At 40.2% G+C, this 25,794-nt stretch overlaps 1 protein-coding gene across 4 annotated transcripts in view; it reads left to right on the forward strand.

Moving 5' to 3' along the window:
- The window catches only part of ZNF536 (zinc finger protein 536), a 333,084-nt gene that overhangs the window by 152,372 nt on the left and 154,918 nt on the right, over positions 1–25,794 (forward strand). For all 4 annotated transcript variants that reach the window (XM_019535810.1, XM_019535811.1, XM_019535814.1 and 1 more), the window contains one exon: positions 4,384–5,961. In XM_019535810.1, coding sequence (XP_019391355.1) covers positions 4,384–5,961 — 1,578 coding nt within the window. The remainder of the gene's footprint in view (positions 1–4,383; positions 5,962–25,794) is intronic.

Raw genomic sequence — 25,794 nt, forward strand, 5'->3', positions numbered from 1 at the left:
TTCCTATGGATGGTGTGATTTTGTGGTATATAAGAACCATAGGGGGGAGTGGTAGTAGTCTGAATAAGATAAACATCCATGTTGTTTATGTAATTCATTGTATGTATAAGTACAGAGCCAGCCTTAGGGATAGGTGATCTCCCAGGTCCCTACAGTGAGGGGGGTGCCACTTGATCCTGCCCTGCCCTGGCTGATCCCTGCCCCCTGCCTCAAGCTGCAGCTGAAGAGGAACTTGGCGTGGGCTGGTGGCCAGGAAGGGACCAACCTCAAACCTGAAAGCCCTCATCCCAGCCAGGTCCCTGTAGCGCTGCCACAGGCTGGGACCAAAGTGTCACTCTTCATCCTCTGCCCGTGGGAGGCCCTGGCCCAAAGGAAAGGAATGGGGGGCGGGGGGGCAGGGAGTGCACCAAATATAAGTTCATCCAGGGTGCCATTTTCCTCTAGGCTGGATCTGTGTAAGTATACAATTCCCACTGGGCAGTATGTCTGATTCTACTTGTCTGCCGGGATATTGTCCACTTTTTACAGTAGTCTTGAATTGTTTTGTTGTATCCTGTCAGAGAACAATTCTTATGATTTGACTTGTGCCTGGTAACTGAGACTAGTAGGTAGATGAGAGCAGTGATTATGCCATCTAGATAACTACTGCCTTGTGAAATAGTTTTATAACCAGGTACTGGGACAGTTCTCTGTTAGGTTGTGAAAGGTTTCTGGAGATGGAAATAAGGCTCAGAGAATTATCCGACAGTCCCATTGTGAACTATGAAAGAATGACCCTTTGATATCAAATTTAGGAAAGTTGTTGAAAAAGTAATGTTTTCCTCACCTCTACATGGCAGATTTAATTTATGCAAGCAGAAGTTAGGTGTTAAATGACTCACCCAGATGCCGCTCTTGGCATTAACATCAGGGTAATCATTACACGAGGATGAGATTTCTGAAACGTTTCTTCAAAGTATTAGATACAAACAAGTATACCTCTAACAAGAAAAGTCCGACCCTGTTTATGCTATTTAGGCTTCCTAGTATTATTATAGTTCCTGACAGAAACAGGGAGGTTCAGGATCTTGCTGGTTTCTCATTAAAAATTCGGGCTATTTCTTTCCCCCAGGAGTTTATAACTACTGCTACTGGGACTGACACTTGGCACATTACTTCTGGATAGATGGAGTGCCTTGTAAATATCTCTGACCAATTATTCAAGTTAGAAATTGTTCAAATCCCAAAACTTCACAGTTTTGGAGATACTTTAGTTCATCAATGCTCATTCCACCTTCTATCAGAAGGCAGAACTCACTGGTTCAGAGAGGCCTAGAGCCTTAAACTTTTATAGGCCACAACCTACTTCATCAGATGCTAACTACTTCTCTATATTGGCTTCTGGAATCGCAGCAATTACTTTTGTAAGGGAACTTTTTTAAATAAGCTAGTCACTTTCATATTTAGATTGTGGGGAATATTTTCAAATATTTTTCTCTGCCACAGTTTTTTGGCAAGTCCTCTGATTTAAGGGGGCTCGGTGTATTGCAACATGCTAGATCAGAGTTTGAGCCCTCAGTTTAAACCCTCATTCACAGCCTCGCAAGAGATGGGAGCATTGTAGTTTCAGTGGACTCAACTCCAGGGGAAATTGGCACTTTTGATCAAACTGTCTCAATTGGTATCCTCTTGTAGGCTAGGGCTGATGGGATTTGTGGGGAGTCATGTCCAGGTCTCCTTCAGCAAAGGGAAGGTCACTCTACTGTGGGTCTTTGAAAGGAAAATGGAATATCTTCAGGGCTCAGCAATTAAAAATAAAAGTATGTTGTCAGTGCAGAGTGCTTTGGATGGAAGGCACTTTATGAGTGCATAGTATTATTAGTATTTCCTTTAGTTAGCATATTTTAACTCCCTTGCACCCATTTTTAAATATACTTGTTGCCTGAAGCACCTCCTGTATGTTTATAGCATCATTAGCTCAGCCTATATTGTAAAAATCTGCCTTATCATTGCGGAAGTATGTTATCAACAGTTCACACAGCATCTGCAGCGGCAGAACACAATTTCTCATGATGATGTCACTTGTCGTTCAGTGTTTAGATACACCCCAAAAAGAGTTATAATCATAAAGGGAAATGATCAATGATTTAACACTTATGTAAAGATCTAGGTGCTCTAGAATAGTTTTCAGTTAAGTGGAGTTGGAATTAAAAAGCGAAGGCATTTTACATACTGGGCTTTTAGAAATATTTTCTCAGCATCAGAACTGGACTAACATAAAGTTCTTGGACAATGTTTTAATTCCCTTTTTTGTATCAAAGAGAATTAAAAACCTTGTAATGAATTGGTTGTAACATGTAGGGCCAAATACGTAGCACCAAGGTCTGGAAGAACAGGAACTCGTTATAAAAACTGGAGCCCATTTATGATGTAAAAACAACATTAATGTAAGCTTGTATTCTGGCCAGCAGCAGAACTGTCACAGAATATTCTTACTGCCAAGAAGAAGAATCTGCACGAGGGAATATACTGAGCAGCAATTGTATTTCAGGTTATGGATGCATATACATAGGCAAATTGTGTCTATTACCCCTTGCCTTGCCCTAAAACACTTCCTATCCTATTGAATTGATTAGAATAAAATAGACTAGACTAGATGTTCTCAGGTTTTGAGGGAAAGCCAGACTATATGTGGCCAGCTTCATCTTACTGACTTTTGAAGGCTGGCATATATTGTTTGAGTTCTTTATGCATTGTACCTACTAGTACATCTTTGGGTTGGTTCAGGTAGTGCTGTATGGCCATCTTGAATGTTCATTAGCTGAATCCCATTTTGCTAATTACAATCAACAAGAAACTGTTATTTGAAATAAGATGCTATTTTTTAAACTGTTATTTAATCCTTAAGCCCTCAAAAATGTTAAAATCCTTCAGTTTTTACTGGAAATGGGTTTTGAAGTTAGTCAAGAATTGGTAACTTTTTGACTACTGTGATAACCTATCCAGTTTTATTGTACAATTCTTATTCTTCTGAAAGAATTTTTAAGACAGTTACGTATTTCCAGAATGCTTTCACAGAAGGTTTGCATTGTCTGTTAGATCCGTTAGAGGGACGGGGAAAAACCCATAAGAGAAAAAACACTTTCTTCTTGTTGTTGAGGTTCCTCATAAAAATAATTGCTAATTGACAGGGCACTATTAAAAAGAAGCTTACAGTACTGTCAGACTCCTGTCTCTTTCCGTGAGTATTTCCTTTCTCAACTCTACAAGGAAACGTTGATTGCTAACAAGTGCTCTGCATAGATTTGAATTTATATTTATTTAGATGTATTTTCTTTCTGGATATATATCTATGATTGTATGTGAATATTTAATATATGTGTAATATCTCTGAGTTCATTTAAATCATGAGAAGAACAATAAAAGTTTAGTATTGAGTTGAAATATATATTTAATTCATAAAAATCGTCTTATATGTTTTAAAACACTATTTAAGCTGATCCTTAGTCTCTAGAAAAGTGCTTATTATAGGTAAATTACACTTTTTACTACTAGAACATTAGAAATGCCATTAGTACAAATTTAAGCCACTGCAAAAAACAGTAGATAATGCTAATTTCAAATACAGAACTTAAATATATTTTGTACCTTTTTACTACTTGTTTTCTTTTTAATTTTATTGACTACTTTTTATCTTAACTATATGTTCTTACATGCTGCAATCATAATGTACTGTAATGATATTAATATTTTATAGAATCTGTATTTATAGTTCTTTATTTAGAAACAATGCAGTAGGTCTGCAGATCTTTGAATCCTTCTGGAATGGTGCCCTCCAAATAATGATAAATTACTTGTGCAGTATGCCATTTGCTAATTATATCCATGATTTACTGCAGAGCAAGACTTAAATCATTCATTTCAGTCTTGCGTAACAGTGCCATAAAATTTTTAGGTTTAAAAATGGTTTCCATGTGTATAATTTAAACAAATTTTAGAGCAATTGTATACACAAAATATTGCAACCATCCATTTGTTACATACTTCGTCTCTCTTTTTTTTAACTTGTATTTTTAATGATTACTGTGGTTGAAATTGTTATGCTTCATTTTCATAATCATAGCTTTTAATTCTACAACAGTTTTCTACATGTTAGATTAAGAAAAAGATAGCTAATTGTGTGTAGATAGCATGTCATTCCTGAATAGCCCCACATGCTAGGATCCCATTAAAAAAAAATCTTAAAATGATTAATTATTCCTGTATTAAAGAAACATCTCTTAAAAATTATCTGTTAGCTGCGGGTTTTATGTGTAAAGAACAAATGTTGATTTTCCTGCATTGCTCCATAGACCAAAGCACAGCTAACACAATATGTATTTGTCTTTTTACACAAATTTCTAGGTGAGAAACCTTACAAGTGTCCACATTGTGATTATGCTGGCACCCAGTCTGCTTCCCTCAAATACCACTTGGAACGGCACCATCGGGAGCGACAGAATGGAGCAGGACCTCTCCCTGGGTCTCAAAGTCAAGAACACAAAGATGAAACCTCAAGTAAAGGATCGGTGTTTATAAGGCCAGACATATTGAGAGGAGCCTTCAAGGGGCTTCCTGGCATTGATTTCCGAAGTGGCATGGTCTCTCAGCAGTGGGCATCAGGAATGCTTTCTTCTGGAGACCAACAAGGACAAGCAGCTAGTATGTCTTCTGATGTGTCTTCCGAGAATATGAAGGGTTCTGATATATCCTCCAAAGGAACTCACTTTTCTGAACTCGGCCGAGCTTATCAGAGCATGGTTGGAAATGGAGTGAACTTTCAAGGGTCTTTGCAAGCTTTCATGGATAGCTTTGTCCTGAGTTCCTTGAAGAAGGAAAAAGAAATGAAGGATAAGGCCCAATCAGATCCACTTTCTACAAAAACTGTGGGATCAGATAGCAGCGAGGAAAAAATAAAAAGCAAGTCCTCACAACGAAAAGCAGAAAAATCCCAGTATGAACCTCTTGACTTATCTGTGAGACCAGATGCCACCTCACTTCCAGGTTCATCTGTCACAGTTCAAGACAATATTGCTTGGCATGGCTGCTTATTTTGTTCCTTTACAACTTCATCTATGGAACTAATGGCACTGCATCTCCAAGCTAATCACTTAGGCAAAGCTAAACGTAAAGATAATATTTTAGGAAATAGCAAAGATCAATCTTGGGAAGCTTTGGCTTTAGCAAATAAAGTCAGTTTGCTCCCCTCCTCAGGACAGTCCAGCAAAGAGGCAATAGTTTCAAATTTGATCAGCCAGCTGGACTCTGCTTCTGAGAAAATGACCCAAGGACAAAATAAAGAGGTGCTTGCAGAACAAAAGAATGCTTCCTGGCCCAGCCATATGGAGTCTCCTTTTTGTAATTTTACAACAGACTTCTACAAGCAATTTGGTGTTTATCCGGGTGTTATTGGCACGGGAGCACAAAATTCTTGCACCAGTAATGACCCCGAAGTCAAAACACAATCTGAAGATGACTCAAATATGCTGCTCTCTGACTCTGTAAATAAAAGTGCTACTGATGACCTGTCTGACATAGCTTCATCTGAGGATATGGAATCCTCCAAGGAAGAAAACATTGAAGATGAGGACATTGAAACAGAACCAGATATTATGAACAAGCCGCTGTCTGCCCTAAATAAAGAATGCAGTGAAGGAGGTGACAATATACAAAATACAGTCACCTCACCATCAACACAAGGACTCATATCACCGTTGCCACAAACATCAGAAAAGCAGTGGCACAGTCAGAATCTTCTTTCCTCCCATGAAACCGCACAAGGTGTAATGAAACCCGAACAAGTTCAGGGTCCCCAGGTCCTGGAGAAGCAGATGAACATGTTATCAGTCTTAAGAGCTTACAGCTCAGATGGCTTAGCAGCCTTTAATGGACTTGCAAGTAGCACATCAAGTAGTGGATGTATCAAGAGACCTGACTTGTGTGGTAAGTTTTAGACCTTCTTTTAGACCATTTCAGAAAACATTTGTGCAGAATCACAAAGCTGTTCTCTAAATATACTTAATCATGTTTGCTAGGAAATACAATTTAAAAAAAAAAAGGTTAACAAAAACCCAGTGGGCTAAATTTTAGTCTGTGTGTTTTCCACCACTGAAATCAGTGGTTCTGCATGCATGTAGCTGACAGCTCAAGATAGCCCTCTATGTGCAGCCTAGACTTGCATACACTTATCTAATTTCTTTTAGAAATTATATATATATTTTTAAATTAGAATAGAGACAATATAGAAGATCTGTGCTAGTGGCATTTGAAGGGGACATTTACTTCTTTAGTTTATACAAGGGGGAAAAGTTCTATAAAAATGACATGGTAACTTGCAAACTTTTCAGTATTTTGATATTACAAGAAAGAACCTAAGAAAAACGCTGGATGATTTGACAAACCAATCCCACTTTCTCATTCTTTTTCTTTCTATTGGATTAGGGCATATTAAATTAATTTATATAACGCTAATCAAATCATATGCCAAGTGGATGGAAAACTCCTCTCTGTAGTCAGAAATTCAGGTTTCCCCCCTCTTTTTTACATTTTTGTGACTTGTTTCAATGTGAGCCATAAAGTAGTTATATTTGATTATTTTCAGAGGCTAGATAACTGTTTTCACTGTTCTAACTCGAGGTTGTACAAGTTGTGAATTGCCTAATTAAGATTATGCCTGCAGGTAATTTAAAAAAACCACAACACTTATCCTTATTTATCTCTGATTTACTAAATGGAGTTTTACTTCTTCAGCTGAGACATTCTCTTTGCCAAAAGTGAAAAGATAAAATCATTTGGGCAGAATATGACAGAGGTTATTTTTTAAAATTCATCTACCATTCTTGAAGCCTTCTTTTAGTTGTAATAAGACTCTAGGACATGGTCCCTTTGAAAATCAGTCATTTTCAAAAAAGTAGTGCCAGCAGATGATAGGGAAGAGATGGGACCCCTGATGTGTTTCCAGTCCCGAGAGGTATTGGAGTAAGATTTCACTTTGCCTACAAACTTAATCAAAAGTAGAACTTGCGATCAGCATAAGTGTTCATTACAACAATGACTTCCTTTCCATGATACAACAAGCTAAGAGAGAGTAGTTTACATTCATCAAGTTTTGACAACTCAAAACATAGGCCCTAGTCCTGTAAATACATAAGGCCTTTGCTTAACTTCAGGAAAAGAGGCACATGCACAAGTATTTGCAGTGCTTTGCTGGTCAATGTGTCTTTTCTAACTGAACTAGAAGTAGGTAGTTAGAAATGCGATCAACATGTGATCAGAAATCAGAGAATGGATTTCTTATACTACTTCTACAATGTAGTTCATAACTTCCCATGAAGCATACATTTTCATCCCTGCGAAATGATGTTAAGAAGTTGTGAAGTCATGAAAACAACAAAAAACCCCTCAACTTTAACAAAAAAACAAAAGCTAAAGGCCACTGAAAACATTTTTCCAGCAAACTCCTCATGGCTTTGCTGTGTTAAATAACACGTGTTCTGCTCCTTTATAATATCTGCAGGAATCTGCATGCCAACAAGAATCCAGCATTTAGAGAAGATTTAAAAACAAAAAAGCCACTAATGCTGGTACTGAAATTATATCATATTACTTCTATTCGTTTTTCCACCTTCCAATCAATTCAATAGGCATTTCATGCATTGCTGAGTTTATGAGAATTTATTAAAGATCAACTCTCTTTCACAATCTCTACCTAGTGAGAATGCTTTTAACTTGACGCATGGGGGGAATCTTACACGACACAAGCTTGTCTGCTCCATTTCATAAGTTTTTTTTTCATTTAAATGCAGTGTGAGTTGTCGTTTCTCCTCCCTCCAAAAAGAGCATTTTCAAAGTCTTAGCTGACATTTATTCTGTTCATTTGCAGAAAAGGAGTCAAGAGCTCATGATTTAAATAGTTTGATTAACCTTTCTGTATATCTCTTAACAAAAGAGGATCAGGACCAACAAGCCCAGTGGTGATAATTTCTTATTTGGTTAGTTTAGTTGCCACCCTGTTGTGAATTCTGTCATGTGTTTTCATTTTCTCTATGACATTTTGTTCTGTGAAATCGTGCTCCATCTGTGTGTGTTAGTGTGGGGAGTCTCACCTGATGCTTCTGCACTTGAGGATTAGCCAGCAGGAGCATGCTGCAAATTTATGAGCTCCAGCCTTCCAGCACCTCAATAATGGTCCTCACTGTCTCTCTTACTGTCTGAGAGATCAGAAAGTTAGAGACCCTAATCTGCTGTCAGATTTCAGGGCATTGCTCATAGGCTCAGAGACATTCTTTGTATTTTGGGAGCTCATCACGACTGAAGAAAGCGGGGCAGTGGTGTATAGCCAGTGAACAAAAAGGTTGTTGCCATGTGAACATCAGTAACATCCCAGGAGCGTCAGCATTATTAGGACATTTCTCGGATACTGTACTTTCCCACTTTATTCTCTGTGTGTGATTACAGAGAGAAGTCTCTTGTTCTTTCTTCTGTCACAAAGATTTTTTCATAATTATTAAAATACCATAATGTATTGGAGTGAATTAGGAGTATTCCTTAGTTTGACTACACTTACTAAATTACATTTCTGGTTCCATAGAAGTTGGGTTTAATTCTTCAGATAGGTAAAGTTAGTTTCAACTGACTTGCTAGTGGATTTTGGCTTGGAATTATGGCTTAGCGTACAGGAGTAGAAATGGTGCAATCTGATTCCAGCTGGGTTGTTACGTGGCCTTGGCAAGTAACTTAACCTGGCAGTGCCTCAGTTTCCTTGGGTGTACTATGGCTGTAATGATGCTGTGAAGCATAATTGTAAAATAATTTGAAATGCTTGGAAGGCATTACAAATTTGCAAAATATTCTTAATTTTATATTATATAAAAACCGAGCATGTTTTCTACGTCACCAGAATCACATAAGATATTTTTCGTATCTCCCTTTTACTTACATAGTTGGATGGAGAGCAGACAGGAAGGAGGCAGTGCAGCTTTGTGATGCAGTCTGACTTCCTAAACTTGCCTAGACTCAGTGCTTGCATCTTGAATGGACATTCCAGTGAGGTGAACTAGATTGTCTCTGATGCCCTACGCTATTCATTAATGAGGATACGTTTATGCATCTGGAAAGTGATTTGTAGCCCCCAGTTCAGCTGAGGTTAGCATTCATTTGACATGGGGGAGGTGTACAGCATAATGAAAAATCTTCTGACTATGTAAAGATTGGCTTAGTTAGTATATCGCTATTTTTACACCTTTATTAATTCTAATGCAATGTGGAGATTAAAGTTGCCACGGTCTGTCACTATTCTGTTAAGAAAGGGCTATAAAAATCAGTATTTGTTTCTATTTAGGTCTCCTCCGCATGTGTGTTGAATTTTTTAACACAGTTATGCCTCCTATCCCAAGTCACTAATTTGTTCTAGACATGCAGAGGATGTATTTTCTTAAATGTCCCCCTCCAAGCCCCCAATCCCTTTATGCTTTGTGCCTAAGACAAGAAAAATCCCTATATGCAGTGTATGTATGGAATGTATTGAGGCTTTCAAGGAACATGTAGCTCCAGAACAAACCATTGGACAGAGATATTGGTGGACATTAGTTGGTATTGTTACAGAATTTATATGCCAATGTCCTGAAAAGTTAGTTCCATGTTAGTCTTTTAAATTTAATCTATTTCCCTTCATACTCACTTTCTACTTGCACTGGCTCTGCCTTATTTTCAGCTTTCCTTCTGTGTGAAAATCAAATAGAACAGAGCTGCCCAACTTCTAGGTGGTCAAGAGCTGAATACATCACAGGCCACATCAGCAGGAGTTTCACACATGGAAGCCACTCCAAAGTGAGCTGCAGGTCCTTGGGTCGCAAGCCATGAGGATGTTCCCAACCCCACTGCTGCACCATGCGCCCATGGCTCCCCTTCCAATCAACTGTGCATCTGTAAGGGGCCCTCTCCCCCTTCACTGCTGCACCATGTGCCCATGCCTTCCCCCACCACTGCACTGCACACCCATGTACCCTGCCCCACTGTTGCACCATGTACCTGCATAGGCTTTTCCCCATCACTGCTGCACGTATTGCCCACACAGCCTCAGGCTCACCCAGCCATGCAACCACTATGTTTGCCCCAAACATACTGGCTTTCTTTCTTCCTGGGGCAGGTGCAGGCAGTGAAAGCCAGAGGAGGGAGGGAGGAGCCTGAAGACTCTGGTTGTTGTTGCAACTGAAATTTTGGGAGTGGAGAGAGGGAGCAGTGGCTGGGCCAGGAGCCTAGAAGCAGAGGTTGAGGATGGGCTGCAACTTAACCCCTTGCTGGCTGCATGCAGCCCCTGGGGTGCCAATTGAACAGTCCTGAAATAGGCCACTTCTGCTTAGGCAGGAGAGCTAGGGGCAAGCATTACACATAAACCAGTATAAGTGATCAGGAACTGGTTTAAACCTGTAACAGAGACAGGGGGAATTTGTACACATGCACGTGCCACCAGGCACTTTTAAAAGTGCCCAGTGCTGCAGTGCATACATTTGTATAAACAGTGAAATGTGCATCAGGGATGAGAAAATGGCAGTGGTGCACTTTTGAACTAAAACACATCAAAGCTGTTTTAGTTCAAAAGTGCACTGCCACCATTTTCTGCACGCTGATGCACATTTTGCTGTTTAGACAAATGCATGCAATGCAGCACTGGGCATATCAGTTTGCATGCTCCACAGACTGCATGACTTGAGTCTGCTCTGACACGCTGGATTTCCGGTGCGTTGGAGTAGACCAAGGTATGTGCATGGGTGACTGGTGCCTCCTGACTCTGGGGGGGCACCAGTGGCTGATTGTCGACCCCAGAAGCACCGGCAAAACCAGAAGTGCTGCTGGTGCTTCTCAGGGGAGCCCCAGTTGGTGCTCCCTACTCCCCAGCCGGCAAGGGCCAATTTCAGGGGGGGCATGCATTGCCTCCGGGTATGTGTATAAATGCCCAGATGTTCAGTGCACGTAGAGCAGTTTCAAAATGGCCGAACCCAGTTTAAGATAGATGTGGATGGATGTCATGTCAGACTTAACTAATGACTCTATAATCTATGAATCTATGAATTTAGGTTAACCAATCTATCAAACTTTTGTCCCAGATTCCCTTCCAATTCAAGTTACCTTGCAGGCCCTGACAATCCCAGGGTGCCTTGTGCCCTGCAAGCCCTCTTCACAGGGCATGTGGACTAGCCTCAGCTGTACTGTCTGATCCAGCTGGGTTGGGCTGGCCCTGCCTCTGGGCAGTCACAGAGCTGAGGTGGCAAAGCCCCTGCTCCCTAGCCTGCATCCTGCCTGTGCCTGTCAGTCCAGTAGGGCAGGGGGGGAGTGGAAAAAGAGCCACCCCCAGCCCCAGCCCAAGCCCCAGGCTGCCCCTTGATGGTTGGTGGGAAGCAGTCCCCCATCTGGGTGCCAGGGGACTGCCCTTGCAAGGGGGAACCACCTCAAGGAGTTGGCCTCCCCTGCCACAGGAGTCTGGGGGATTCCCCCCCATGTGGTCCAGATGAGCCAGATGGGGGGCATTCCCCTGTCCTGGAGGCTCCCCTGTGTGGGCAGCCCCATGGCACCAGGACAAGAACTCCTTCCTCCCGCTGCAGAGGGACAGTAGGGGGTTGGGGCCACATACTTGGCAGCCAATCAGGGATGACCCTGGCTCAGCTGGCTTGGCTTGGCTCAGCAATGGCTTTCAGGCTGTGAGTCATGCTCTAGCATCCCCCACCTTCTGGCCTGGACCAGTGCAAGTATCTGGCTGCCCTTTTCAATGGAGAACTGAACATGAGTTCAGTTCATCCTGTGCTTCTTAGAGAAACCTGCAGACATTGAATCAATTTCTCCTCAGGCTTTTTGACTGTCTGCACTTAGTCAAGGTGCTTAGGATGGAATCACTACAAACATAGCATTTCAAACACCTTCTGAGTGTGGAACTGCTTTTAGTAGCACAGGAAGGTAGACGGGGAAAGGGGGAAGATAGTTTGTGTCTGATTATTATTATTGCTTTAGTGTCACATAATTATAGTCCTCTATCCCAATATTTTAGTAGATGGATTTAGTTAGGCTAAGTGATTGCTCCCTCTGAAGTTAAAAAACAAAAAGACTAACACTAACACTTCCAAACCTGTGGAGTGCCACAGCTAGCAGTGCAGAAAGCAGTTGCTTTAATTGTCACATTTTGGTGCTAATTTCACTTGTATCCATTTTATACAACTGAAGCCATGTTAAGTAGGAATAAAGGCTGCCTATACATGTGCTCAGGAGGTGGAGGGGGGTTATATTAGAGTGATTTCCAGAGAGCCATTCTAATTTAAACACCACATCATCGCATGTATTAAGCCCCCATGCATTTAAAAATGGCTGTGGGATGCTTTAACTTACGCTTCTTTGATGAGCTTTAGTAAAAATGCCCCAGTGGCCATTTTTGAACCTGGGGGTCTTATACATGTGATGCTGTGGTGATAGTAGTGCTTTCTAATTAGAATTCAGACTGGACTGAACTCAGTTAATCGAGTCTGCTCTGACACGTCCTAATTAGAATTGGAACATGTGTATAGATACCCAAAGAGCCTGAAAACTTCCTACCTTTAGTGCAGCTATGGGTGACACAGGTTGGTCTTTGGTGCAGCAAAGCATAGCACCCATGTGTAATTTAGTTCAAGGTACTACCACAAATGGCTGGCTTCTGCCATGGCAAGAATAATCAAAGTATTTCTTTTTAAGCCATTTTAGAAACATATTAAAGGATTTATTTTGCCGCCTTTGTTGGTACGAGAGTTTGGGAAACTGTTTACTTCACTTTTCAGTCAGGACTTTCAAGACCTGATTCTGATCTCAGAACTGGGTCTTCCACAAGTGCAGCTCCACTGAGTTTTCTGGAATTACTTTTAGTGTGCACCCAAGTAAGTGAATCAATATTAGGTTTTAGCTCCATTTAGGATGTTGCATTATTATTTGCATGGTAATATTAAATCACACTCATATGGCTTCCTTCCTTTTTTAATTAACTGGGAATGCCAGTGATCCAGTGAAGTTTGTGCTGCTAGATAAAAGGGCTGGTCTGTGAATAGCATTGTATTTGCCAAATGGTTCACTAGTCGTTTCAGCACAAACAAATGGATGGTGTCTGTAAGTCTGCAAACACTGTTGACATTTAGCCTTGTTTATGTTACCATCCTTTTGCTGCATATTTTTGGCTCAAAAAGCTACTGTCTGAATCAACAGTGACTTCCTAAGCAGAAACTAAGGACTTAGTCTTGTATTACTTACTCTTGATTAGTGCAACTGCTGGCTTAAGTGTTGGAGAATCAGGTCCTGTGCTTATTTGGCTTTAAATGTCATTGCTTCATTTTCATTTAATTTGATCATGTTGTGTTATGATACATCAGAACCTGGCTGGGTGAGAATGGTCACCAACACCCCAGTGTTCAGTAAGGCACACTTTTTATTTCTTATTATGTTTCTATTTTGGTATTAATCTCCAGCTAACCCTGGATGCATCTACATGTTCAATTAATGTGCTTTAGGTAATACACTTTAAATCTAGTGCCTCCATTGTGAATTACTAGAAGAATGTGCATTAGCCTATTTTAATGCACATTAGCTAAAGAGCAAGGGGCGTTTATAGAAGTGCTCTGAGAGGCGGCGCAAAGCACTTAAATTAGAGAGGCTCCAAGAATGTTATGTGTATCGGCATCCCTGCACTGAAAAATGGTAGTGGGGGCGCTTTAAAGCTCTTCGAATCAGCTTTAGTTAAAGTACCTCTGCTACAATTTTTCAATGTGGGGATGCTGATAGACATGATGTTGGAGTCTGCTGCAGCATAGTAATTACCACGTTCTAGCAGATTTGATAAACCAAGTCTGCTCTGACACACTGTAATTACAACACATCAGAGAAGCCACTCTGTATGTGTATAAGTGCCCATGGTTTTTTCCGATGCTTTATTGTGCATTAAAATCAGTGTGCATTAAAGTGCACGTGTAGACGTACCCCTGTTCCCTAAATTTCAGATAATTAACCTCCATAGTATGTGATCCTGCTGAGTAGTGCTGAGTGTTCCCTGTTCCTACTGGAACAGGTTCTCACAGGACTGGATCGGAAAGAGGGACATGCATTTGCAAAAGGAGGCCTTAATGTGTACCCCAGATTCAGGTGTCTCTGGCCAGCCATAACAGCACAAATCCCTACCATAGAAATGTTGTTTGTTTTTTTCTTTGCAGAGGCAAGATGCTACTCTACAGCTCAGACTTGTATGGTTTTATCCTAAGTTTCAGTTTCTGAACAACATATGTTTTGTAATGTCCAGGTTTAATTTAAATTGCAATGATTGGATATTGCACAGATCTAGGCATGAAAGAAAAAAGGTAAGGTCTGTATCCAGATCTTCCCAGAGATGGAAACTATTCCCATCTGGGTTTTGGTTCAGGTATATATCTTCTGCGATCTGATATCCAGCACTGCTATAGCTTCTCATAAGCCTGCACTAACAATATATATGTTCTTGTTTAAGTAAGAACTAAATGTGCAAAAAATACTATATCCTAAGACTGGTTTTAAACAATTAGTCTGACAGCAATTGTCATTTTATTTTTCTGGCTTTCTGAAATAAATAATCAAATTCTTCCTTGAAATATTAGTAATTTAGAAAGTTCTCTCACAGGTGAGACTTTGTTATATACAATATTGAATATCTGGACTTGCTGTTTTTTTCTCTAATGTACCTTGGTGATTAGACTACCTGGAATAAATTTAATTACCTGTGGCTTGTTAATTACTTCAGCAAAGAAAAAATTACATACCTATGTTTGTGAAGCAGATACTCTTAAATGTAGGCATTAATATATGTATACTCAGCTTATCCACAATATATAACAAATCATCACAGTAATCCAAAAATAGAGGTTTATGATATGTTCTGTTATTTATGTATTTAGCAAGCCTAGGGAATGGACTTTAGTATAAATGGAAGTTCCCTTAAAAGTTTTAAGGTTATTTATTGTCATTTCTATTTCAGTTTTTGATGGTCCTGTATTTTGTAATGCTTTAGCAGGGGAAAAAAACTGTAGTTATCTTTTTCATATTCTTAAAGCAATATTTCCAGCTTAGCATATTGTGCCAGGTTTTCCAATATTAACCAAGAAAGACAGTAAAATTCAATGAACAGCACTCTGACAACCACAATTTTAAAACCTGTGATTGAAATGAAATGTGTAAACTTCTGCTGGGTTATCATGTGCTTTGGAATAGAGTATTGTTGAAAGTAATTAGAAAATATATTGAGGTTTCCTGGTAATGAAGGTATGTAAGTTTAATAATTGTTGCTTTCTGAATAAGTGTCAAACTATATCTTTAATGTATATGGAGTTACAAGTTAGGTCAGTTTTGAATGGAATGTAAAACAATACTAAAATGCTTCAATAACTTATCTCAGTGTTGCTAATAAAAAAAAGCTGTTAACCATTAGTGCAGTTTTGAGTCATTTTGTTAATTCGTTCAACAAAACTCTTTAAGAAACTGTTTTATCTATTGCAAGACTGAAGACCACTAATAGAATCCACCATTTGTTAGACGCTTTAAGAGGCAAACTCGACAAAGCAACTTCTTGCATTTTTAGTAAATATACCAAATAAAATGCCATTTTTAAAAGAGATGGGTTGGAAATATTTTCCTTTGTTGGTGGTCTCTCATTAACCAATGCAATGTTTGGTTAGATATATAGATCCTGGGATGTGTGTTCTCACTGGCATATATTGAGAATAATTCCACTGAAGTCAAGAGAGTTATGTACAGGTCATACTGGTGCTAGTAAGACAAAAAAGGCAGCCCTATAAGTTTAATATATGCATTAGTGGGCTCTGACTTTGAGCAGGTGGGTCCAATCCTACAATTTGGAATGAGTGGGAATTTGTGCTTAGTCCCTGTTTCTAGGGACAAAAATAAAACATAAACCAGTATAAGTGATTAGAAACCAGTACAAATCTGTAACACAACAGAAGTTCAGTGCATATAAACCACTATCAAAATGGCTGAAACCATTTCAGTTAAATCAATTTATTGAATTTCTATCCCAGATCCCCTCCAGATTCAAATTACCTCACAGTCTCCCAGCATCCCAGGATGCTTTTCACCTCCCCTGCAAACCCCACCTTGAAGGGCGGGTGGGCTAGCCTTGGCCCAAGCTGTCTGCTCCAGCTGAGCAGGGAGGCATGTTCTAGTGCTCCCTGGCTTTGGGACTGGGCCATTGCATGCATGTGGTTGCATTTCCAGAACGTCTGTTCACTTGCTTATCAGTTCAATTTATGCAGTTTAGACTAACCTGCAAAGATTAAATTGATTCAGCCTCAAGCTTTTTGACCATCTGTCCTTAGCCTGTACGTACAAATTGTATCAATGAATATGAAGAATATGGTATGCAGTTCTGTATAGTCATCCTATTTTACTTTGCGTTACCTTTCAATGAGTTCCAGTTTGTTAGTAAGCCTCACAAATAGTGCACTATTTAAAAGTGTCCCATCTACCTACTAATTTTTTTTTCCCATGCAAAGGGTATGTGGCACAAGTCTTTTAACAATTATTGTCACCATAGACTCTCATGCGGTTCTATTTGGGATATAAAAGAAAACGTAGGGAAACAAGTAAACAGCAGTTGGTTCTGCATACTGCAAACATTGAGAATTGTACTTATTGCTGAAAACAGCTCTACTGAAATAAATGAGATTATTTACAGTATCGCAGTAGGTATCAACCATGTAGTAAGTTTGGTAAGTCTACACCCAAAGGTGGACGTCTTCTGTTTAATAGATTCATTAAGCCTCAGTAGAAGTTAGGGATAAATATAACTGGGGCTCTATATTGTTTTCTCTCTCCCCATGGCACATCTTCATTAATGCTGTCAGTTCTGAATAACATATTGGTACTTTTTATTTATTCCACCAAACACCATGAGTCAGGACCTGACATTTTAGTGTTCTGTGTCATACTGAGAAAAATCTGTAGTTCAGCAGTAGGACAATTATATTATTTTGGAATGGCTAGAAATAATACAGCATTTGTGAGACAACTGTAACATTTATCCAGACTCAGTGTGAGATTATTCTTCCTTTTATTTGGATAGAACTTCTAAAAAAAGTACCAACTACAAGAAAAGAAAAAAAAAGCAAGAAGAAAAAGTTGCAGTTATGAACCTATGCAACCCCCATAGGACATAGTCTCATATAATACTACAGGTGCTATATGACTAAACTTCTATGCATTGATCTGTGAACATAGTTCTTATTCTTCTGTGGGCAATATGGCTAAGAGGAAAATGTCTCTGCAATACAATAGATCATTTGTCTGAACAGCATAACCTAAGGTCCATAATATCAAGTTGAAAGTTGTAATTATACAGCTGCAGTCACACCACTCTAACAGAGTCTGTGTCAGCACTTGCATTATATAAGAAATCCAGTTTTCAAGGATTGATGAGTCGTAAATATAAAAAAATCTCGCTAAACAATTATTTTAGCTGTTCCAAAGTAATGCTTAGGTACTGGCTTTGTATTGATGTTTCCAGGATATAGCCATGTCTCTTGGATTAACTCACAGACTAGCTCTACAGATTGTCCACTACTTACCTTTGCTAATAACCACATAACTTCCAGTAACATAACAAATGGCCACTGATTGGGAAAGGTTCTGGTCCTTGTGCATTGAATGACCAGTTTGAAAAAAAAGGAAGTTGCAGACCTCTCAGCTGAAGAAAAGCAGTAGCAAAATTAGGAGGTTTCACCCAATCCCCCTCAACAGTAGGTTTGAAGCTTATATGTGTCCTTGAGAACCAGGCCCAAAATGTTTCCTAGATCATACATAATAAACTCTTCTTCCTTGGGGTGAAAGCACCAGAGGTTATGGTCATATGCCCATCATGCATCACTGCTGTATTACTTGGCTTGGTAAAATTAGGTTTTCACAATCTGCTGTCTCCAGTGTCTATTTGATTTAAGTACTCTGGTTCGGACACTTCCCTACAACACTCCTGTTACACTTTTCTTAATTTAACATTCCCTGAAGGTGTATCTTTCAAGTTAACAGTAACCTTTAGTACCTTTTAATGCAGCAGCACATTCACTGATAATAAATAAATGGGAATGAGGCTTATTTACAACAGGATAGCAGAGGAGGAAAATGCAGCAAGCATTATATGAGAAAAGAATATAAAATAAATATTCTTAACACTAAGAACAAATATCAGAGACTGCAGAGGCTTTCCTGACACATACACATGCAGAAGGTGATAGATTGAAATGCTGGACATCAATTACTTAATATTTTTCCTTGTAATAGGATTCTACTGATGAGGCCATAATCATTTACAAGCAGGTATTCCTGAATTTCAAACCCAGCCCCAGTGATTTACACTGAAAACCCTTGTAGCCACCACCTAGTGAAGTATAGGTGAACAAGCTTCTTTAAGCCAATCTTTTGTGATTCACAGTTTCTGTAGTGCATGTTCTTTAGTTGTTCTATGCATAGAGCATCCATTGTTCCGTGCACAGAGCAACAGTGGAATAGAAAATAGAATGTCCTGCTGTGAATCAGAGAAGGAATTGTACCCTAATTATGTCTTAAGAAAAAGGCTAAGACATATAAGGATATGTGCTATGAATCTGACAAAAGCAACCCTGTAAATAAGCTTGGAGGCTGGGACTGCCAGTCAGGAATTCATACGTTCTAGTACAGGTCTAGCTGTGATTTCCTCAGGATAACAGGGAACGTTCATAAGCTTCTCGCCTCAGTTTCCTTATGGTAAATGAAGAATAATAATATTAACTCTCTGCTAGGAGTATTGCAAGGCTAAATGAAAGATTTGGCTTGAAGTGATCATAACACTGACTTCTTAGACAGTTTGGACCATATCTTTCCTTCTCCTGGACACCAGCTGCCAGTTGAGAGGTGAGGCTGTTCATACCTGTACAAGCTTTTAAAAAATGTGGCCTTTATGTCTTCAAGTCAAAATCCATGAATTTGGATCTGAGGGCTGTTCCCACTTGTGCTGGCAGAACAGCTCTCAGTTATCAATCCAATGATTTACAGATTGCATCACCCATGCCCTCAGCCCCCTTTCCACACTAGGGGACTGCAAGGAGTGAGTGGGAAGATGTGGCGGAAGGAAATCTTACACTGCCAATTTAGGTCTGGTGTTGTTTGCCACCAGATTAGCACAAACTCACTATTCCCAGCTCTGAGGATCTGCCACTATATATGCTTTTATTCATGTTTGATTAATTAAGCATTCCCAGAATCCACTCCTCTTCACTTTTGAAACTATCCTCAATAGTTTGTTATCTTCCCAGAACTAGATATGGGCCCTCTGGCGGCCAGAATAAACCTTTCACAGTTCCATGGCTGCTGACCACAAACTGGGGACCTTGTAATGGAAACATCCTCTGCAAGTTTTTGATGGTAGTGAATTCAAGTCATTAATTGCAATTGTAATTTTATGTTTCCATTGTCTGCTGCTCATCAGCACTATTCTAGATGAATAAATTCTTCCTGCTTCTCAAAGGCCAAAACATACAATTGATCCAGAACATTTCTCATGTATAACAAGGCAAGTGGGGGGGGGGGAGAGTGGGGGAAGGGGGAATATAAAAGGATAAAAAAACACTTCAGCCATATAGAGATGTGACATTTATTGAAACGGACACTTCATAAAAAGTTTGTGCATTGGAATGAACAAGTTAAAGAACAAATTCATCCATCCTCTAAGGCCTCCCCAATCCACAGCTGTCATGTATTTAGGTTTATGAACCCTAGGAGAGTGGGCCATGTTAGCTCTAATTGTGTCTCATTTCACTGGCCCATTTATATAGCTAACCCTTTTCTAAGCTGTGTGCTTTGCTTTCTTCTTAAATCCTTTTAAATCTTCCTGGCAAATTTATTGTGGGTTTAATGTGCCAGATTCAGTCCCAGAGATGGAAGTCTGCTATTATTCTACTTCACAGGTACAGTGCCAGGTTCCCTCCATTGTTCACAAATGTGCCTTGCATCTCACTTGGAGTGGACCACATCTATGGGGAGATGAGTCTTCTCCCATTTAATCCTAGGCCTTTCTTTCACGAGTTTGAAAAAGGGTGACAACGCCTGCTAAATGTGGTGATTTTTTTTCCCTTCTGAGGATACCTGTACACTGAAGCCATCATATCTTTTCAAATATGCCACAACACCAGCATCAGATGGCTACATCCTGAGGTCACATGGCTGGATTCAGACTGGCAACAGAGAGGCAAAAGGCTCTATATCCCATTACTAGTCCCCTATGGAGAGAGCAATTTAATAACTAAAGGGTTTACTGGGTTTGTTCACTAATCGTTATATAACTGTACATTGGAAAGGAAAAAAAATGAAGAGAGAAGCTTTCCCAAAGGAGAGAGGTGGGAATCCCATTAACATGACGGCTCCCTCTTTATTTGCAGAAATGATTGACAGTTGGATAAGGTCAGAACATGAAAACCAAACCATCGGGGATGGTAAGGGGGGGAGTCCAATCAGCTGAATAAAAAAATAGAGTATCAGAGCTTGGGAAGGAGAGAACCAGCACTCCCACTAGAAAAAATCCTCACCCTCTGCTCCCCTACTGTTTGTTTGGGGAAAATGCTGCAGCTTAATCAGAATTATTTACAAGATAATGGTCCATTGTTTGTAGTAAGACAGATGCTGTCTGTGGGAATTGGGTGTTTTATGCTTTATGCATTACAGTGCCATTGCTGCTTGCAGATGGGATCACAGTGGTATTGTTATCCCCATTTTGGAAATTTGGAGGATCCTTACAGTAAAGAGAGACTCCATAAATAGAAAAGGAAAGAGATTAGCTCATGTCCAGAATCAAGATTTCTATTAAGGAAGATTTATTTGCTTGAGGAGGAGAATTTAAAAGAAAAGAGGAAGCATTTAGCTTTTGACCTATATATGCAGATGAAGGTCATTAGAGTAACTTATATTTGGCTGGGTTCAAAATTTCTGCTCCATGTAACTGAGGATTCCATTTACCCCTCAAATTGCTAGAAGGTGATTTCAGGAGGGACAGGTCAATGCTGGATGCATCTACATTTTCATTAATGTGCAGTAGTTACTGCACATTTAATTTAGTACTTGCTTAATGAATCATAGAATCAAAGAAATGGGGGTTGGAAGGGACCTCAGGAGATGATCTAGTCCAACCCCTGCTCAAAGCAGGACCATCCCCAGCTGGATCATCTCAGCCAAAGCTTTGTCTGGGATGGAGAGTCCACAACCTCTCTGGGTAACCTATTCCAGTGTTTTACTACCCTCCTAGTGAGAAAATTCTTCCTAATATTTAACTTAAAGTTCCTTTGCTGCAACTTGAGACCATTGCTCCTTGTACTGTCAGTGAAGTACTAACTAAATCTGCAGTAATTAGAGTTAACTACACAGTAGCACCAGCACACTGTGTTTGGTGTGATGCTTACTGTGCAGTAGCCTAATACTTCTGCACAATAGTGTCTTAGCATGGTTTTTGCCCAGCATGCTACTGTGCCATGTTATTAGGCTACTGTGCATTAAGCATCTTGTGTAGATGTGCTCTCTGCCTCCTTTTTTGAGTCCTTTGATTCAAATGTGATATGATTTTTGCAACTAATCTCTTGTGAGCACCCTCTGAACAGTGGTTAGTTTAGTTTTGTAGGTGAAGAGTCATCCCTGGCCCAGGTCACACCTGGGAGGGGGATTCCGGTATTTTCCTGGCATTATCCAGAGTTCAGTCTACCTTATCACCCTAAGTTTACCAACACATCTGTCTTTTGTTTTTCTATTCCTTAGAAGCTATATTGGCAAAGCAGGAGCAGAAAACCAGGCTTTCACTGAACTTGTAACAAGCAAAGGGGGAAAAAATCCTGTGTATATTTACAGCACCAAATCTGGAGAGCATTATTTGAATCAGTTTAAGTTTGGCAGAAACATTCTCTTCTATACACAAGCCTTCCTTGCCCAGCTACAGAGCTAGACTCAGAAGCCCAGACCTAGAGGAACTATAAAATAAATAGCCCATTTGCAGGTGACCTTGTGCTTCCTATATGAGTTCAAGCATATTTGGAGGCAAGTTAGTGAAGCTGTTGGCACAGAGATACAACAGGACAGCTCTGCACCCTGGGCAGTAGAGGCAATTGCTGGTTTTTTCCCCCTCCCCTCAAGTAGAGGTATGCAAAATAGGCCCTATTCAATTTGGATTCAGCCTAAATTGGGGACAGTGATTCGATTTGGCCAACTCCGAATCTGAAGATTTGATGCTGATTTGGAGAATCAGCAATTCAGAAATAGACACAGCTTTAAATGTTTTTTCTACATACCTTGAGGTACCAGGCGTAGCTCATGAATGCTGCGATGCTGGTGCAGTCCCACAGGAGCATGGGGGGGAGAGGCATGCTTGGTGGCAAACCCAGAAGTGGACTGGAAGTACTTTTGGTCTACTTCTGGGTCTGCTGGGGACTGCACTTGGGGCCCCTCCCTGTGCTCCCCAGGCTTGGTGATCAGCTGTGGGGGGACCCCGGGTGCCCCCCACACCCAGGAGGCACCAGTCATGGAGCCGGGAGGGTGCAGGGCCCCCCCCCATGCTCTCCCTGGTGGACCCAGAAGTGGACTGGAAGTGCTTTTGGTTCACTTCTGGGTCTGCTGCCGAGTGCGCGGGGGAGCTTCCCGCGCTTCTGTGGGACACTCCCTACGTCCCAGTATCGCAGCATTCATGAGCCTCCTGCTACCTAGAGGTATGTAGAAAAAACATTTAAAGTTGTGTCTATGTCCAAATTGCCAAATCTTCCTGAATCCCTCTGAATCAATTCAAAGGGCTCCAGTTTGATTTGGAGAGATTAAAGGGTCTCCTGATTTGATCTGGATTCACAGATTCAGCCACCAAATCAGGTCAAATGTCTGCCGAATTGAATCAGGGACTGAAGCTTCGCACAGCCCAGTACCTAGTAGGGCTGCTGCCCTAGTCACATCCCCTTAGTTATGCTAGTTGAGCAGCACCGTGGCTGTTTGGAAGTATGCGGTTTGCCCACTTGATCACATTCTCAGCAAACCATTTGCTAGAAAGCAACAACACAATGTAAACTCTCTGATACAAATCCAAAAAGGGAAAAGAGAATTTGCTTTGATGCAGCTCAGCTGAAAAGCTTGAGATAATTTTGCATGTTGGGTCCAACCCTTAATATAGAGCTATTCTAGTGCCTTCCTCCCCCATGACCCCCCTGTGTTCTGATTCCTTTTCTGGGCCTGATGCAGAACCACTGAATTCAACAGAACGAGCCTTGCTGAATTCAGCAAGTTCTGGATCAGGCTGTCTAAGCCTTATTGTGAATACACACCTCCCCTTTCTCAAAAAAATCTCCCTTCTGTGTGAACAATCTCACACATGGTCTCTAATTAGGGGAGAATTTTGGGGAGGGGGAGAGAAGTCAATTTGAAGCTAATTGGACAAGGCATTTTTGAGAGCTGGGAGGTTTTCATGTCTGTAAATTTGTTTTATTCATTAATCCTCAGTGAGAACTAGTGCAGAGGATTAATTTTCAACAAGTTTGAGTGTATAATTTTGGAGCTATCAAAACCTGTATTTCTGAAGTCTTGTTGGGGCCTTGGGAAATGGAATACACTTGGTTGTTCTTATGGAGCATACAAGTTCCTCGAACCCATTCAGTGGAAGTGGTAAACTTCTGTTCAAGGAACTTACAGGCTCCTGAGGAAAGGTTTGGAAAACACCGGTTTATGCCCCTCAGAGACCTGCACCAATTCTATACAGAACATTTTAAACAAAGGAGAATCAGCAAAGAACTGTGTATATCAGAGTCTTCCAAGAAATAATTATGCTCCAAAACTCTGCAGTGAAGAATTTGAACCTTCATCTCAGGCCTTGCAATACTAAATAGTTTTTTGATGGCTATTTTTAATGAAATATTTCAGCTCTAAATAATGAAAATGTATGTCTTCCTGATTTGCCTGGGAATCTTTGAATTTCCAGTGCGATAAGTTGGGGGAAAGGTGAGAAGATAGGGAACGAGCTCAGGTGCAATCTTCAAGGCACTGTATAACTACCCTCTTACATTATACCATGTGATAATGATAACCAGAAATGGGATCCTTGTGGGTCAGGGCAAGAGTTGATGGAGCAGGTGAGGCACCTGTGTTCCCATGCAAAAACCAGTGCAGGAAAGAGCTGTATCACTTCCTTTCAAGTTTACCTTGTGGCTTCTAGTGATCCTGCTAATGGCACTGGAGGAAGACCAGGAACTACATTACCCTGGAAAGAATCAGGAAAGCCTGTCCTGGGTTTTTATGAAGTGAATCCCATCCAAGGAGATACTGTGTCTTGTGGGAGTGGGTCATAATTGCATAGCCCTTTAAAGCCCGTACCACTGAAGAGAACTGTGCAATGACATATTCTCTTTCCTGTCTCTTTTATATGAGTATTTCAGTGATCTAACCCTTAGGCAAAGTAAAACTAACATGGGAGGGATCTCAGCCCTCCACCAAAAATACATAGAAGTCAACGGGGAAGAATCTCATTTACTTCAGTGGGTTTTGGATTAGGCCTACATTCCTCACACCAGCATAGTCTTATCATTACTCTTATTACTGCATCGAAATCTATGTAGTTAACTGTTGAAAAATTCTAATGAGATTTCTGTCTTTCTATCTAGATATTTTAGGATTTTCAGCCTTAATGTAACCCAAATAATTATTCCCTCCCCACCCACACACACTTTGTTGTTGTTGTTTGGAGTAGAAATTTTCATCTTTGAGGATGAAGGTGGGGAAGGTACAGAATTGTATCTTGGATGAAATACTTGAATGCTTGTATGAGTCTTGTCTTTTTTTTCTTTGAAAAGGGGGTAAATTTTGCTTACTCAAATATTATGTTCTATACTTGCTTATTTGCAATTTGTGTTCATAAGGCAGTAGGTTTTCATGCCAATGATTTTCTGTTTGAGTTATTGGAGTAGGGAGGTTGTGTGAGCATGCCAATGTCAAAGGTTGTCACTTGAATGATAATTAATAACATTATCAGACTGATTATGTTTTTAGATGTCCAGAATCAGGAGTGAATTGAACTTGTTAAATTTAATTTTAGCTACAGAATATCTGACTCTTTTCAGTGGGTTGGAGTGTGGAATGATCATGCATCTCACATTTGCATAAAGGACAAAACTGTGAATTTAAAAGGGCAACAACTAATGAGAATTGGTGAAATTCTGAGCTCCTGACTTTCACAAGGCTTCACATGTAGTATCAGTTGCATAGTGTTAGCAAAGGGAGAAGAAAGCAGAGATCAGTTCCATGATAATATTTATAGACCTTACTTTCATTGTGTCAGTCTCTGACTGAAACATTGAGTCATTTGAGATTGGAGATTATGTCTTTTAAGGTCCTGAAGAGTCGTTTCACATGTGACCAATTACCTCTGTCAGAAAAGGGAGAGCTAGGTCCCACCTCAGTGGGTGGGATTTGAACTCGTGCTTTCAGAGGTCAATAACAGGGTTTTTAGACCTTTGTGCTTGTCAGTCCCTTATAGCCAGACCTTTTCTGTTAAAACTGTTTAAATTACAAACCAGTAATAAAAGGATCATATGTGTTTCCCACTGAACAGGTTCTTTAAGGCTATTATGATAATTAAAAACATATGGTGCCTACACGAGTCAGAGAGAAACCACAGATGTACAAATTAGGTATTATATAAGGTTTTTCTTTTTTGCCCTTTTAAAAACGTCAAGCCACAGAAGTTTAAAGAGA

This window comes from Crocodylus porosus, unplaced genomic scaffold (genome assembly GCF_001723895.1).
Source record: "Crocodylus porosus isolate Cpor-Errol unplaced genomic scaffold, CroPor_comp1, whole genome shotgun sequence".
Classification (NCBI taxonomy): Eukaryota; Metazoa; Chordata; order Crocodylia; family Crocodylidae; genus Crocodylus; species Crocodylus porosus.